At 49.8% G+C, this 17,474-nt stretch overlaps 2 protein-coding genes across 2 annotated transcripts in view; one reads left to right on the top strand and one right to left on the bottom strand.

The window, feature by feature from the left end:
- The window catches only part of TCF20 (transcription factor 20), a 213,326-nt gene that overhangs the window by 28,414 nt on the left and 167,438 nt on the right, over nt 1–17,474 (top strand). The window lies entirely within an intron of this gene.
- Nucleotides 1,474–4,252, bottom strand: LOC140909005 (metallo-beta-lactamase domain-containing protein 1). The gene is given in 3 exon segments (XM_078852217.1): nt 1,474–1,809; nt 1,811–2,071; nt 4,175–4,252. Coding segments are annotated over 3 exon segments (675 nt in total).

The following is a 17,474-nucleotide window of genomic DNA, read 5'->3' as shown; positions in this document are numbered from 1 at the left end:
TGTCGCGCCCCGGAAGCAGCCAGCAGGTCCGGCTTTTAGGTGAGTGGGGGGGGGAAGCAGGAGGGTTCATGGCGCGCACTGCTCTTGCCCACAGCACCACCCTCCCAGCTCTGATTGGCCAGGAGCCGGTGTTCAGGCAGCGTGCGGAGCCCCATGGCCCCCCCGCCTGGAAGCCAGAGCTGTGGGCTGCTTCTGGGGCGCAGTGTGGTGCCCCAGGACAGGTGGGGACTAGCCTGCCTTAGCACCACTGACCGGACTTTTAACGGCTCGGTCGGCAGTGCTGACCGGAGTCGACAGGGTCCCTTTTCGACCGGGTGTTCTGGTCAAAAACCAGACACCTGGTCACCCTAACCTAGGGGTAGTACAAAAATCACCCTCTTAATTAAGAGTTATACCAGCACAAAAACTGTGAGCAGACCAGGCCTAAGATGTTGTTTTCTGTTAATAAAATTAGGGCTGGGAGAAAGAACTACTTTACTGGATCATATCGACCCTCACCCTATTCAGTGCCCTGCACTATGTTCTTCACTGCTTAGTTCAGCTTTTTAAAGGAATCAAGGGTTGGGGCTTTTACCTTTTCCCTTAGGAGACTCTACCACAGTCTAATTGACTTCACTGGCAGGAAACATTTCCTGATGATATGCTTTAATTTTGGGTGTCAAACTCTTGGCCCATGTGATGACCTCTCTGTCTGAGCCTGCATCAGTACAAGCATCTTCTCCTACAGTAGCTGTTCAGAATTTCCCTCCTTTGGCATCTGAATCCTTCCCATACTGTCAAATATTGCTTAGGGCACGAACAAGACTCCTTTGGCATCTGCTGGATGCCTATTTCAACTGCAGGTAGTTGGCTCTATGCTTCAATCCCGCTGAGCTTAGTGCAGCTCCAAGAAGCAGTTGCAGGGGTACAGAGCTGGGAGGTGGCTGCCTGCACTAAGGACCTGAGTTAGCAGTCCTGGGGCACTGGTTACATAGGATTGGATTGTAAAACCTGGGCCTGTTGGCAGGGAAGCAAGTCTGAACCAATGCAGTGTTGTCTTTTTGGCTATGTCTGTACTAAAAATACAACCAAGTGAGAGGAATCTGCTATTACACAGTAGTCCCCTGACCTTGTTACAGCACGGTTACCACTTGTGGTGTGGACAAGAGCTAAGCATGTCCCTAGAGTCAGGCTAAAACTGGGTTCTCAGTTCCCTTTAAGTCACTGGTATTGTGGGCTGTGTTCCAGGCACAATGTCATCTGAATCTGAGAGGGTTGGGAGGGCAAACCAGGAACTCTGTGTCTGAGCTGCTGTGGAAGAGGCAGGCAGGCAGCTCAGCAGTAAAGATCCAATCTAAATGAGGGGTTGGGGTGTGAGTGAGTGGGGAAAGGAGGAGTCTTAATACAAGTTTAAGTGGTGGTTCTCCTTGCAGTGTCTACACTTAGTCTTTTTTTTTTGGGGGGGGGGGTCGCCAAGCTCTGTTTAAGTTGGGCTCAGTGGGTCCCAGGGTGGCATCTCACCCCCTGTCTGCCCTCCCCCACGGGGCTGCCCTCCACCCGCAGCACCCGGAAGGGCGGCCTGTGGCTGGGGATCACCACGTCGGCCAGGGCCAGCGCCCGCCAGCGGCTCCACTCCTGCTGGGCGGGGTCCTCACTCAGCGCCTGCCAGGCGGCCTTGTCCTGCTCCTGCTCGAACAGGTCCCCGGCCACCAGCACCGTGCCCAGAGCTGTGGCCCGCACCAGCACGCTGGTGTGGGCGGCCATGTGCCTGGGCGTGGGCAGCACCTCCATGTGGCCTTGATCGATGGGGTAGGGGGCACTGCCCCCCCAGGTTATGGGGCAGGTAAAGCCCCTCCCCCTGGCTGAGGTGGAAGCCCACCAGCAGCGTGGCCCCGGGGAAGAGGTTGAGGTTGCCAGCGTGGTCGGAGTGGCCGTGGGTGCAGACCACGTGGGACACGTACCCCCGGGCCATCCCCTGGGCTGCCAGCAGCCCCAGCAGCCGCTCCCGCCCCCAGGGCCCTCCCGAGTCCACCAGGGTGAGCCAGGGGCCCCGCAGCAGCATGAGTGTGCCATCGGCCCGCGTGCCGCCCGGCTATACCCCTCCTGGGAGAAAGGCACCAGCACCGAATAGGAGGTGCTGGGGATCAGGGAGAGCCCCGGGGGCACCGTGCACAACGGAGGGGTTGTCGGGTGGGAGTGGGGCTGGAGGGGGCGGTGGGCATCAGTTATTCTAGGCAGCCAAAGATTCCATATTCCTGCAGCTCTGCTGTGTTTCTGGAGGCAGCTTGGGGTGGGGATTGTTTGGGGAGGAAGGTGCTGAGTCTTTTTAGTCAGGATGAGGCCTGAAGCAGCCTCCCTTCTGCTTCCAAATACCTCCATTTCATTCCTGCCCCCATTTACCCTCTTCTACCATTATCCAGCAAGCCTGTCTCCCTCAGCTCCCATCCCTCCCCAGCCTGTTCCCTGGCCACCTTCTGCTCCTCACCCCTCTGCCAGTGAGTCTCTCGTTTTTCCTTCCCAAACAATCCGCACCCCCAGGCCACCTCAGGCTCTCCTGTCCTCTTCCTCCCCCCTAGATTCCCTCTCCCACACTCCACCCCTGATTCTCTCCAGCACCAATCTTCCTACTCACTCCTGGATGTACCCAACCTACCTTCCCCCTGTTTCTGCAGGGCCTAAGGGATAGGTTTTGCCTTCCCCCACACTTGAGAGGGAAATAAGTGACTGTTTCTCACTGGTGAGCATCACTCATGGAGATGCACAAAACTTGGCAGCACTGTTGCTAGGCTTTGGATTTCCACTTTCTGAAGGATTTCTGCTTGGCTCAAGTAATCTCTTACACCAGGTGGCTAAATAGCGAGGTTCAGCTCTTGCCTTCCATCTTTGTTTTTGTTTAGGGTCATGCATGCCCTCTATGGCTCAGCTAGAGTCACTTAAGTAGCCTTTCTGAGGCTGTGACTATGCTAGGAACGCCTTACTAGTATAGAAATATCAGTATAGCATACTAGTAAAGTGCTCCTAGTGTGGGCATAGCTGTACCAGCAAAGCTGTGCTTCATACCATTGTAATAAAACCACCCTGTGATGGGCTCCCCACTGGGGTACCACTGTGCCCCCTTAACTCTCCAGTATGGGCTGTCTCTCACAATGCTTTGCTAGTGACAAGCAGCAAACCCCTCCAGGCGCTGTTATCACTTAGCATAACAGCATGTGGAGCCCCACACCCAGCTAGACTGCCTGAATGCTCCCAGACCCGCTCACGAATCACGCAGAGAAAGGCACCAGCCAATTCTCCCCAGCCTTGCATCCAGAGCTGTACCGTGGAGCCTGATCAGTGAAAAGTGTATTACCCAGTCCATCTCTCTCTTAACGTGGAGAGGACATACACAAGCCTTTATAAACTGAGCTGAGATTTCCCAAGCACTTCATCCAAAACGCACTGTTCTAGGTAAAATGTAAAACAGAAAGATAGATTTTAAGTGATTATAAATGGTAGGCATAAAAGGTCAGAGATAGTTACCAAAGAAAATAAAAGGTAAGTGCACAGTCTAAATCTTAAACTTTATTACACTAGGCAGTATTTAGATCAAGCAGTTCTCACCCTACTGGATGTAACAGTCTTAATACACAGGCTTTTCTCCAAGCCAGGGACCAGTCTCCTAAATTGAAGTCTTTGTCTTTCCATCAGTTTTGTTGTTTCCAGCATAGGTGGGGGAGGAGAAAGGCCTTGCAAGGCATGATGTCACTGTCCCATATTTTATACCAGGGGTGGCCAAACCATGGCTTCTGAGCCGCATGCAACCCTTTTACAGTTAAAGTGCGGCTCGCAGAGCTCTCCACACCCCCTCTGCCCCCAGTCTGGTAGGTGGCTCTGCGGTGGGGGTAGGGGCTTCTGCCAGAGATGACTGGTGCTTCCTAAGAGTGGGGGGAGGGGCATAATTTAAATCCCACCCAACATCTTGAGTCACACCTCCCAACATCTTGAGTCATGCCCCCCCTCTTACCTTCAGCTGCCCCACCTTGCAGCTCCTAGCTGTTAGGTCCCGTTGGAGAGGCAGTAGCAAACAGCTGGGAGCTGCAGGGAGGGGCCACTGATTTAGCTCCATAGGAAGAGGTAGCAGCAAAAGCAGCAGCTCTCCCTGCAGTTCCCAACTGTTTGCCACTGCCTCTCCCCATGGCTACAGCTCCCAGCTCACCAGCTTCAGCTGCTGCGGTGCAGGGAGGGGGCCCAGTGGCATCATGTGACTGAGCGAGGCATATGCCTCCCCATGCATCACCTCTGGCTTCTACCCGGCAGTGTGGGAGGGATCTAGTTGCTTCAGCTGAAGATCCAAGCCCTGGGAGTCATGCCCCGGCTTTTGAACTTCTGAAGATTGTTGTATGCAGCTCGGAGGATCAGTAAGTTTGGCCACCCTCTGTTTTATACCCTCAGTCCATGTGTCTGGAAAATACTAGCCAGACATGGCCTGGTGGGTTGAGCAATCCCTCTGGTGTGGTCTTGTGCAACAGTCATTGAATTGTAAATCCCTTGATTAAATCTCCCCTGCTGATTAATGGTCATTGAGCACTGTCCTGGGAGTGGTTTACCTTCTTTGTATGCCCCTAGCAGATTTACAGCATATTTCAGTAAAAACCATACAGCAAAATCTCATAACTTGATACACACTAATGATATATGTATTTTGACAGAACAATGGATTTCAGCAGATCATGACCTCACGTACGATATCTTACATGGGGGTTCCAGGGTGCTGTTTTGAGGTACAGAGTGACACATATGAAACAAGCCATACTCGTAAAAGGACAACTCTACTGGTGTAGCTGCACCCACCCTAGGGACTTCTGCCAGCATATCTATACCAGTTAGGGATCACACCTCTTCACACCCCTGACCAACCTAGCTATGCTGGCCAATGTCTGTAGGGTAGGCCTGTTTAAGGATTATTTACTTCTTAATTTAGACTTCAGGGCCTCTTTGACTAGCTTTCCTCTTATTTTGGAAATCTCCATTTTAGTGGCCATTGCTGGATACTTCAGAGAAGGGTGTGAAAATCGTTATAAGTGTGCAATGCCCTATAATCAGGGGAAATGTCTTCCTGATCCCATGGGATCACATTTTGCCCTAAAGCATGACAAGACCTCTGCCTGCAGCATTACTGAGCCAAGTCTCCTGGAGATATAACGTGGTGCCCTTTACCGTGTCAGTTGATGACTGAAATATCCTGACCCTATGATCTGTAAGACACATTTATCCTGTATGATCTCTCCTGAGTCCCTCATTGAAGTGAAAGGGTCCTTTAATGATCATTCCCCCTCCCTTCCCTCATCCTTCCTTTCTGCTCTCACACTCCTTCCCCGCCTTATCCATTCATATACTCCTAACCACATTCTACCCTGGGTTTAATTTTTCTTTAATATCTTCATTTATTTAATGACAGCAGTAGCTGCAAGTTGTTCTCTGTGGGAGCTGTGGCATGTGGCTGTGCTTTAGGTAATGAGACCTGATGAAAGCCTCTTGTTCCTGTATCAAGATTCCATCCTTCTCTGTAGTTAAAAAAACCTCACAGGCTGTGCTGGCTATATTAATATATTTTTAACGGCTTGCATGTGGCTATCGGAACACTTGCTTGTCTATCTTGAGAGAAGCAGAGCAATTCCCCCCTGCCCACTCATGCATCTTTGGCTGAAATCAGCCAGGAATTGGAATAAGTGGTGGAGGGGAGCAGTCAGATAAGAATTTCCCAGAAATTCGGGCAGTAAAAAAATGAAACCTGCCATTTCACACCTGCCAGGGGTGGGTAGGATTCCAGAGACCCTCTCCCCCGTACTCACTCCAAAAATCTCTCTCTTCTGAAATGTTCCCCTGCCTGTGATCAAGGGAGTGGCTGTCTCAGACTGTAGCATTTCTACCAGTGGAGGGGTGAGACTTCTCTAAAAATAATTACTGCATTTCTGAAGTGAAACAAAAGAATTTATGCTGTAATTGAGAGCTAGGAGGGGGAGGGAGCTGACAGACTCAATGCAAGTGTGTTCTAATGCTGTGTGCCAGTGGTTTGGTAGCCTAGCATATTAGCACACTAGCTTTTTGTCTCTTAGGCTAACATGCTGCTTAAGCTGCAGGTAGAATAAGCTTGGTGGTCTGAGCCTAGAGCATCTTTTTTTTTTTTTTTTAACTGCTTTTCTGCTAGAGACACAGCTAGCCACGTGTCGAAAGCTGAGAGGCCAAGAACTGCAACAGCAGAGCTTCAAGTCAGGACTGACTTGTATTGGCAGACATCTGTGTGGGGTCCATAAATGGCAAGGCAAAAGATATTCCCAAGTCGGAGCTGAGGTGCACTGGTGGAGCTGTGCGGAGCAACTCGCACAATGAGCACGAGATCAGCTTGTGAAGAATTAATGCCGCATATAACCTGTGTCAGAGAGAGGGAGCAAACGGCAACCAGCCTGCTCTCACTCACGCGCTGATTAAATAGAGCTGCCAGGAGAGGTCAGCCCTCGTTGACTCGCTGACAGGTTGGCTGGAAGGCGTTATGATATAGTAGGGAAGGGATATTGATCAGTTTTACAAGAAAACAACCCCGATAGACCCTCTCTAGCCATAGGATAATTGGGGGAGTGGTGGCTGGCATTAAAGGATACCGCCCTCCTGCTCTTGTAAAATGAAGAATAAATGTGCTCTATCCTGGAGGCGGAGGGGTAAGTAGAAAGCAATTTAGGTATAGTCTAAATTCTTCCTTGTTTGCTGCTGGCAACCACGAGCTCCTCTGCAAGCAGTTGCTGTTCCATGTCTGTATTTGCCCCTGATGTTCAGTGATGGGTTTAGCTGTCTATGTGCCTCCCCCCAAACTGATACAGGGACTCTCTGTTCATCTAATGTTGAGCCTGAGCATGCTGTTAAGGCTGCTCCCTGTTCCCTCAAGTTGAGGAAACCAATGCATAGGCAGGACTTGCTAGTCTTGGTCCTACTGGCATATCTGCTTCTTGTGAGCCACTTATGCTCTCAAAAAGAGAAAGGTGATGGTGAATCACTGTGGGGACAGAGATAGAGGAGCTTTGGCTGCCTCCTTGATTCTCTGAGCTCATGCCACCCTACTGTTGAGGTTGTTCTGGCAGCTAGCAGGACTCTGTGGATGCGGGGTTTGGTTTGTTGCCCTTGAGTGGCTTGGATTCCGTAACACACCCTGCTCTTGATGAGTGGTCCTTCTCTCTCTTTGCCTCTGAGGATGCCTCATCCCTGGGTCTGCCTGAGGTACCCCAGCAACAGCAAAAGGGTTTGTTTTGTTTTTGTTAATGTAAGTGCCTGGGAAAGATGCTGGACTGGTAGCCCTGGAGATACGCCACACAACCTGCCCTCAGCCAATGTGCTGTCTGCCCGCTCTGGGGCTACATTGTCCTCCACCCACTGTAAAAGCTGTGAAAGAGGGTGGGGGGACTGTTTGTGACAGAGGTGGGCAAACTACGGCCTATGGGCCACAGCCAGTCCGCGGGACCATCCTGCCCGGCCCCTGAGCTCCCGGCCGGGGAGGCTAGCCCCCAGCCTCTTCCCCGCAGCCTCAGCGCACTGTGCTGCCAGCACTCTAACCCGCCGCTCCTGCCGGGCAGCACGGTGGTGTGGCTGGCTCTGGCATGGTAAGGGGGTGGGGAGCGGGGAGGTCCCAGGAGGCAGTCAGGGGACTGGGAGCAGGGGGCGGTTGGATGCGGCAGTGGTTCGGGGGGGCGGCAGTCAGGGGATGGGGAACAGGGGCAGTTGGATAGCTGTGGGAGTCCCAGGGGGCCTGTCAGGGTCAGGGGGTGTTGTCATAAATATAAAGGGAAGGCTAACCACCTTTAAATCCCTCCTGGCCAGAGGAAAAACCCTTTCACCTGTAAAGGATTAAGAAGCTAAAGATAACCTCACTGGCACCTGACCAAAATGACCAATGAGGAGACAAGATACTTTCAAAGCTGGAGGCGGGGGGAACAAAGGGTTCTCTCCGTCTGTGTGCGGCTTTTGCCGGGGCCAGAGCAGGAATGCAGGTCAGAACTCCTGTAAAAAGTCAGTAAGCAATCTAGTTAGATGTGCGTTAGATTCTGTTTTGTTTAAATGGCTGATAAAATAAGTTGTGCTGAATGGAATGTATATTCCTGTTTTTGTGTCTTTTTGTAACTTAAGGTTTTGCCTAGAGGGATTCTCTATGTTTTGAATCTGATTACCCTGTAAGGTATTTACCATCCTGATTTTACAGAGGCTGTTCTTTTACTTTTTCTTCAATTAAAATTCTTCTTTTAAGAACCTGATTGCTTTTTTGTTGTTCTTAAGATCCAAGGGTTTGGGTCCGTGTTCACCTATGCAAATTGGTGAGGATTTTTGTCAAACCTTCCCCAGGAAAGGGGGTGTAGGGCTTGGTGGTGGCAGCAATAAAGTCCAGGGACAAAAGGTAAAACAGTTTGTACCTTGGGTAAGTTTTAACCTAAGCTGGTAAAAATAAGCTTAGGGGTTTTTTCATGCAGGTCCCCTCATTTGTACCCTAGAGTTCAGAGTGGGGAAGGAACCTTGAGAGGTGTGGATAGGGGTTGGGGCAGTCAGGGGACAGGGAGCAGGGAGGGTTGGATGGGGTGGGGGCCAGGCTGTTAGGGGCGGGGGGTCCCGGGAGGGGGGAATCGGCACAAGGAGCCGGGGGGGGTTCGGATGGGTTGGGGTTCAGAGGGGGCAGGAAGTGGGAAGGGGCGGATAGAGGGCGGGGGCCAGGCTGTTTGGGGAGGCACAGCCTTCCCTACTCGGTCTTCCATACAGTTTTGCAACCCCCAAGTGGCCCTCGGGCCAAAAAGTTTGCCCACCCCTGGTTTGTGATGAAACCCTCCATGAGGAATTTCTCACTCTGATTGTCTTGAATCATTTCTGGTGATGGTGGTGGTGGAATGGGTTTTCGAGCAAGTGTAGAATGTGCATTTCCCCTGGCCCTGCCCTGACTTCAGCCCCCTACCCACACACACACTGCACAGAGAGCACTCCACAGGGTTCAGAAGGACGGACAGTGCTACAGATGCATCCAAGCCTCCCTTCGTCTTATAGGGGTCATGATCCATGGAGGACCCATTCTTGAGCAGAGCTCATCTATCCACTGGAGTGAAAAGTATTAGGGATGAGATGGCGGCAAAATAATTGCTGTCTCTTAACCAACGCTATGCTCTGGGACAAAGAGGAGCCTGTTCCTAAACCTGCTCACTTTTTCTGGCTGTAGCTAATAGCAGGTAACTCCTTCACTTATCTGTTTTCTAGCTGGTTAAGTTGCCATATCCTTTCTCAGCTGGGTTGATGAAAGTTGTTTGGGATGTAATCACGTTTTCCGAAGGAGAGCAGGTCGCAGGCTTACGCTCCAGTAGTGATGAACATCATGGAGGATGAAGGTTTGGGAGATTCCTTCTCACCCCTTTCCCAAGGAAGCTCAGTTCCAGGGTAGTATCTATGTTTCAGTGAGATCTCCTGCTTCTTTAACCCAATTTTCCAGCTGGGCCTGAGGGAGGCACTGTAAGGTACCTAAGAGCATGAGCAAACGTGACTCTGCACAGGATTAGAACCAGAGATACACCTGGCTTCCTGCCTTGTGAACATTGGACTACGTAGCTGTCCCAAACTCAAGTGGCTAAGGATAATACACCCAGCTAACAGGGCTAATCTTTTGACTTTTACTTAGTTTTATAATAATAAAATCAGATGGAAAAGACCTAGTCCATTTTTCTGTGGCCAATGCAGCCCTCCCTGTTCTCTACTATACATTTTCTAGTGTCTTGTCCAGTTTATAATTTTCAAGATGACCTTCAGAGGGATTTTTTTTAATTGGGCTTGTACCTGCTTTACTTCTTTGCAATGGATAAAGAAGGCCTGAGAGGATTTTAATTTTTTTCTGTTTACCTTAGAAATATCAGGAATGTCCACTCTGGTCTTACCTGGCATTGTTAGAGGACCACTGAGGAGGTATGATGGATAGTTTTTTTCTGAGCTTTAAATCCCTTTATTGAAAGTATGAGGGTGTTGAATAAAGACAGCCTTTCTATTCAAACTATTAATTAGCCATTGACTCTGCATAGATGATAACAAAAGCAAATAAAACCCCAAAGAATAGGGAAACAGTCTGAACACAACCCCTTCCCTTTTTAATAGCTCAGCTTTCCATCTCTTGCCTTTTATGAGGTCACCATTTCACTGGTCCTTCAGTTATCATATTCTTCCAGCCTAGACAGAACCTGAATTTCTAATGCAGGGGAACAAACAGAAAAAATGTTGTAAAGAACAAAACAAGCCTTTAGGCCTTCTTTGTACACTATATAACAAAGAAGGAAACAAGGGCATAAGTCCAGTTTGTTTTGCAGGTGACCTTTAAAAGCCCCATACAGTGGGTCTTTCACCATAACAACCCCTTGGGAACTAAAATCTATTTCCTTATCAAAATGTTTGTATTCTTCTTGTTCATAACTTTATAAGCATGGGGCTATGCATACTGGTTTCTTGCTTTTTGGGTTGTTTACTAAGGCAGACCTGCTGATGCTGATTTAATTTATAAGGAAATATGGGGGTGTTCTTAAAAGCTAAAAAAGTATCTTGCTAACTCTGCAAGCAGATTAAAGTTGTGTGTGTAGGGGGGGGGGGGGCGGGGGCGGAATCTCCTGACCTCGATGGTGTAACTCCTGTTTATAGAAAGGGAAACGTGAGTGGGGAAAGGCAACTGGTGTGTGTCCTCTTTTTGATGTCTAGGAAGGGCATCCCACTGAAATAGTGATAAGATTAGTTTGTTAACTTAATAACCCTTCATCCAGGCTTCTCCCTGCACCCCCTCCCCCTTCCTATTAGTCTTTTCCCTCTCTTTCTGTCTCTTAAGTGCCGTTGAGGGATGTGGGGAATTGTAGTCTGTAAATCGCATCCAACAACTCGACCTGGCGGTGGCTGCTGTTGCTAAATCAGCCAGCTGAGCACCTGCTGTCTTGAAGCTAACAACTGAATAGTGTGCTATTCATTTTTAAAGTGATATTGTCAAGATAAAAATCTCTCTATGTATGTATGTATAAACCAGTCCTCCTTTGAGTTACAGAATAGCACGTTTAGATTAGTAAAACCAAAGGAAACCATAGCTTTTCACCATAGCTGGAGGGATGGCCTCCAGCATCAGGTATGAATTACCGAGAGACTCCCTGCAACCACAATTTTGAATCCCAGCAGGCTTGACTTAGCCCTGCATCTTGAGGTCGATAAATTGACTTCCATGCAGCTTATTATGTGGGGCTCTTTCAGATGTGACCTTATTAAAAACTGAAGTCTTCTGTGGACATGAAAAATCCCATGGGAGTTTTCGTAAGTATAGGGGAGTTGCTGCAGTGTCCATGGCAAAATCCCCTCCCCCCTCTGAGTGTCATGTGCTGGTTTTTTGTCTGTACCAAGTCCAAGATGTGGCTACACTGCATTCCTGGGTGAAGTGATTAGGACTTAAAAAATGTGCCTAACATCGGCTAGTCCAAGGACTAAGGCAACTGGCCAGAGAGAGAGAGATGGCACCATGGCCCCTGAAGTTTACAGGAATAAATAGTTGTGTACTGTACTTAAGTGTAATCTATTGGTAGTCAAATTCCTGCTTAGTAATAATAAAAAACCCACTCACTACATCTCTTTTGTTCTGGTTAGAGCTTCTTTCACATTCTGGCTTCAGTGCATTTTTTTTCTTTCCTGTCATGGTGTATCTTTTTATGAATTGCCATCAGTGTCTGTTTCCTCTGTCTCTCCTCTTTGCTAACTTATGCCATCATTCCTTCTCTCTTCCCACCAAGCCACTTAAGGCTGGCACTTTACAGCGCTGCAACTTTCTCGCTGAGGGGTGTGAAAAAACACCCCGTTGGTGCTGCAAGTCTCAGCGCTGTAAAGTGGCAATGTAGAGCTATTCCCCTCGTGGAGGTGGTTATTTTGCAGCCCTGGGGGAGCTCTCTCCCAATACTATTCTGTGACTACACAGCCATGGCAGTGCTTTAATGTTGCTAGTGAAGATGTGCCCTTAGACATAAAGTTTAGAAGTGTTACCAAATATTTAATGGCTAGAGGACTAAATTGACTAACCACTGGCTGATATGAAAAGTGGGGGTATGACCCACTGTCCAGGTGCCCAAGTAAGACACTAACTCCTTCTCCCTCCCCATCAGCTGTTGGGAAAGAGGAGAGTTCTGGGGATTTTACTAGAGTGCTATCCTTGGAGCCCAACTAGGGAGTCCATTTGTCAAATTGCTTCCAACCAGAGGTGTCAGAAAAAAATTGAAGGATCCTCTCCATGCCCCCAGGCTCCTGTGAGAAGGAGCATTGTTTTTCTGTTTTTGCCCCATCCCACCCGAGAGCATCAAGCCTGATGCACAGATGTGTAGTAGGTCTTTGCTACTCTACCCCAACACAGCTTTTGCTTTTTGGATGCTCATCTTGTCCCCAGTGAACAGGGAGAAGAAAGATGGTCTAGCCTGGGACTTGAGAGACATTGGTTCAATTTCCTGCTCTGCCAGAGGCTTCCTGTCTGAGCTTGGGCAAGTTACTTGGTTTGCTGCACTATCTGTAAAATGTGGGTAATACTACCGACAGGTGTTGTGGGGGTAATTAAAGTTATTTTCGGAAGGTACTCCTGAGGGCATTCTGCACCAGAAAATTCTGCGCACAATATTTTAAAATTCTGCAAAGTTTATTTGTCAAATAAATGTGGAGGCTCCAGCATGGCATTGGGGAGCGCAGGCCACTGGCTGCACAGAGATGGGAGATCACTGTGCAGCTCTGCCCCCTAGGACACGGACTCAGCGGTTAGGATGCACCCAGCCCTGACACAGCGCAAGGACCAGGCCTGTCCGAGAAACATCCCAGGGCCCTGTCCCTCTGTGCCAGGTGCACCAGGTTTGAGCAGGCAGGCTCAGCAAGGCAGGCTCCAAGTGTGAAAGGGCTTAGTGTGGGGGGATCCAGGTGTGGGTTGAGAGGGTTCTGTGTGGGGCAATCTGGGTGCAGGTGGCTCAGTGGGGGATCTGGGTGTGGGAGGGATCTGGATGCACAGGAGCTTGTAGCGGGGGTTCTGGGTGCAACAGTAATGGGCATCTGCAGGGGGGCCAGGTGAAGGTGGTTGGGGCTCAGTGAGGCGGTTCTGGGTATGTGGAGGAATAGAGCTTAGCAGGGGGTCCAGATGCTGGGGGAGTGGGGCTCAGTGGGATGGGAATCCATATGCAGCTGGTGTGGTGGGAATCCGGGTTGCCCGTCGGGGTGGTCCAGGTGCAGGAGGCGTGGAGCTCATCCGGTGGGGTTCTGGGTGCAGGGGCGGGTGAGGCTCGGTGGGAGGATCTGGGTATGAAGGGGTCTGGATGCACAGGGGTTGGGCAGATGGGGGAACAGCTTCCTGTACAATGATCCCTCCCCCTGCAGCTGAGCAGTGATGGGTGCAGGAAGTGTGTGTGGGAGGAGAGGAGGGGAGTTTGCAGAGCTTCCTACAGGCAGGGGAGAAATCTGGGAGTGGGTCTGGCACAGCCCCAGATGCCGTGCAGGGGAAGAGGAAGTCCCGTCCTCCCCAGTCCAGCCGGGACTAGCAGCTGAGCCTGGCGCAGGTTAGGAGCCACCAGCTGGGTCTTCCCCAGTCCTGCCCCACAGTGATTTACCTCTCTGCTGGCTGACCTGGGCACCCAAAACATACTGCTTGGGAGGGTTGCATGACCGCACTTGTGGCTTCCCTTTGCTTCCCCATCAGAAAGCCATGTTTTCTGCAGGGAAGCAAAGAAGTCTGGGGGGGACATAAATTCTGCGCATGTGCAATGGCACAGAATTTCCTCAGGAGTAGTAAGTGGGGACATAAGATAGATAGCTCCAGTGCTGCCTCTGCTGTTGCTCAGAGCTTCCCAAGAAGCAGCAAAGTGAAACTGAAGAGCAGCAATGGAAAACTGATAACTGCTCAGTTCTCACTCTGATGCAGCTTGGGACAACTGAGCAGCAGAAGCGGGGTTGGGGCTGTCTACCTGGAGACTCAGGGAAGATGGTGCTGTATCAGTTTATGCTTCATTCACTTTGTGAATTTTTTCTAGAAACTTTTTTTTTTTAATGAAAGCTGAGGTTCAGTAGAAGTTGATGTCACTGACTTAAGAAATCTTCCTCCTCTTCATAGACAAGTGGAGTTTCCAAGTCTTTATATATATATCGTTTATAAAGCATGCTGGGATCCTTCAGGATGAAAAGTGCTATAGAAATGTAAGATACTAGTTATGTATATATGTTTCTGTTTTTGCTCTGGAGCCAATTTGGCAAGTGAAACTGGTCTCCTCAGTTTCATATCTGCTTCTCGCATACTAGCATGATGCTTTTTGCTTGTGTTTTATAACATTGAAATAATTTTTTTTTAAATTGACTGAAAAATATAATGAAAGTACGTATATTGGTCTTTGGAAAGATGTTTAGGCCCATTATTTTGCTATAGGAGAAAACTACTTGACAGTGCATGCCCTTTTAAAATCCACTGCTTAGTTTCTGAGGGGCAGAGGCGAAGAGATAATGTATAGGTCTTGCAGGAATAAAGCTCATGTTTTGGGTTCCCCTGCTGTTCTGCAGCAATAGCTCACTGACTGACCCTGTTAGCAGAGCTGTTCTGTCATTGCTGGTGATTCAGCTGTACAGACACAGAAGTGAACTAAACAAATAATGTGAAGTTAGGGGACATGGTGTGAATATAGCCATAATTGCCAGATGGAAAATGGCAAAATTATGGAGGAGATGGGAGGGAGTTCTCATGTGGCACAAGGATAAAATAATCTGAGCTTTTTCCATGCTATCCATTTTCTAGTGTAGCAGCAGCCCTGGGAATAATAGGTCTGAAAACATCCTAATATAGGCAAGGTCTTATAGCAGGGTTGGTGGCTTAATAAGGGACACTTCTGAATCACTAGTGAACCAATCCATCAACCTGGTGCTTGAGGTGGGGAGCAAGGGCACTGTATTATTTATGGTACCATTTTATGGATGAGATGTAAAATCAAGGCCTTGATCACTCGATCAAGAAGGATCCCTCTTCACTTTTCACAAGACTGGGGGGCAGTGACCCCTATGTTCTGGCCAGGTTCCAATTAATTACTTTCTCCCGGTCTAAAATTCCCCCTGCAGTTTATATAGAGAAGTTGTTATTCACTTCCCCTTCTAATCACTTGTGTGTAATGTTTCTGGCATAGAACTGATGCATCCTTTCAACACAGAGATGAGGGGAGTGATTCTTTTATTTTCGGTCTTTGCTATAGCAGCTGTTTCACCCAGTGTCAGTAAGTTATTATATTGCAAACAAAAAACAAACAAACCCTGTTAGCTCCTGTTCCCTTCAGCTGCTGTTTCAGAGCAGGTCTCCCCTAAATCTCCCAAATCATAAGGGTGGGCATCTCTCTCTCTCGGAATAAGAAGAATGTGTCAAGCTCTCTGGCTGGAAGCCAGGACTCTCTGTGGAACTATAAATCGACCTGTCAGGGAAGGGGGGGGGGGAAGATTAACGTTGGCCGTCTTCATTAGTGGGTCCCCTGAGGAAACTGGGTCTGCCATGAGCCGTGAATGAGACCAGCTGAGAGAAAGGGGGAGTTTGCAGTTTTTATCACTCCCCTCAGAGACCCCCGGAGGAGTGGTGGTGGTGGTGGGGAAGACAGTAATAGGGATAGGAGGATATAAATGATGGAAGCTGGAGCTTTGCAGCAGAGCCCTTGCTGCCTTCTGATTGGAGGAAAGCGTAGCTGGCTGCTGTTCCTCTGCGCCAATCAGTGACCCGCATGCCCATGTGTGCGGCTTGAGTATTTAGCATGCTAATTGGGAGCAGGGAGGAGCTAGCTCAGTGGCAGTGCAGTGCCCTGCTACGCTAAACAAGTGCTAGTCATTGCCTTGAAGAGACCTCCATTATATAGGTTTTTAACAAAACCAGAAAGGAGCATTTATCACAAGCAGCATAATTCTTCCTGGACAGTCTTTTTTTTTTAAAACAGTCCAGATAATTTCCCCTACATTTTATTCCCTCGCCCACACTGATTTTATAAATAACTCCTTAAAGCTTCAAACAACCTGTTTCTCCCCCAGCTCTACCGCCATTGTGGTATGGGTTTGTGCACGAGAGCACAGGCGTGTGCACGGGCACACACGCACGTTAGCTGGTGGTTGTAGGTAGCTCTGAAGTCCATGGAAGACTGAATTGTGATCGGGCGTCTAGCGGTAAAATCTGGTTTAAGCTGGTAGTTCTCTCTCTCTCCTTTTTTTTCCTTTTCTTTCTGGTGAAAGATACAGGCTTGATGGCTCGTGATGGTTCTCTATTCACGGAAAAGGTGTGACATGTGCATTGGCAATGCAAGCTGCACACGCCCCAACTCTGCCAGTGTGCCGAAACCCTGACTTGAGGGGACCACAGAGAGGGAGGTTCCTTACCTCTGGCTAAGGCTACATTTTAGTCATGGGTATTTTTAGTAAAAGTCATGGGCAGGTCACGGGCAATAAACAAAAATTCACGTCCCGTGACCTGTCCATGACTTTTATTAAAAATATCTGTGACTAAAATTTGGGCGGGGGCTGCCCGAGGGTGACGTGGGTGTTGGGAAAGGGTGGCCTGGGTGATGGGGAGGGCAGGCAGTGGCATGCGGCCCGGGACCCCCGCTGGTGCTGGAGGGGGAGCAGGCAGCAGTGCGTGGCCCGGGACCCCCACTGGTGTTGGGGGGGCCGGCAGGCTCTCTACTTGGCTCCGCGCCTCCTTCCCCCCAGCAACAGCAGAGTTTGGGTGTGAGAGGAGGCAGGGGGTTGGGTCACAGGATGAGGTGAGATGAGCTCTGGGCAGTGCTTACCGGGGGGCTCCGCAGAAGCGGCAACATCTCCTTGGCTGGGAACCGTGGCCAATGGGAACTGTGGGGGCGGTACCTGCAGGTGGAGGCAGCACGCAGAGCTGCCTGGCCACACTCTGCCTAGGAGCTGAGCGCGGGGGATGTTGCTACTTCTGGGGATCTCCCCAGGTAAGTGCTGCCTAGAGCCACTCACCCCGTCCCATGCCCCAACCCCCTGCTTCCTGCCACACCCAAACTCTGCTGGGCGTGGGGTGTGGTGACCTGAGACAGCCCCAGCAGTGGCCAGTGCGACTGGCACAGGGGCTGCCTGAGCTGCCCCTGAGCCAGGCGCACCTGCCACTGCAGAGGTCACGGAAAGTCACGGAATCTGTGACTTCCGTGACAAAGTCGCAGCCTTACCTATAGCCCACATGATCTCTGCCACCTCTGTATTGTGACATGGGAGTCAATTACTGTCAATTGTGCTGATAGTTCTTATAGACACAGACCTGGCTCAGGAATGAACTGAGCCCTGATATGTGTTTTTTCTTCCCAGATCTCTGGGGCAGGGGATTACTCTGGAGAGTGAGGAAGCTGAAGAGCTAGAACTGCTGGTGTAATTGTGCTGTGTGAGAGAGAGAGAGAGAGAGAGAGACTGATGCACTTACTCACTTACGTGAGTCCAAAAGAACCCAGCAA

Source organism: Lepidochelys kempii, chromosome 1, assembly GCF_965140285.1.
Source record: "Lepidochelys kempii isolate rLepKem1 chromosome 1, rLepKem1.hap1, whole genome shotgun sequence".
Classification (NCBI taxonomy): Eukaryota; Metazoa; Chordata; order Testudines; family Cheloniidae; genus Lepidochelys; species Lepidochelys kempii.
Note: the sequence above shows the minus strand (reverse complement) of the source record. Positions and strands in the feature narration are given on the sequence as shown.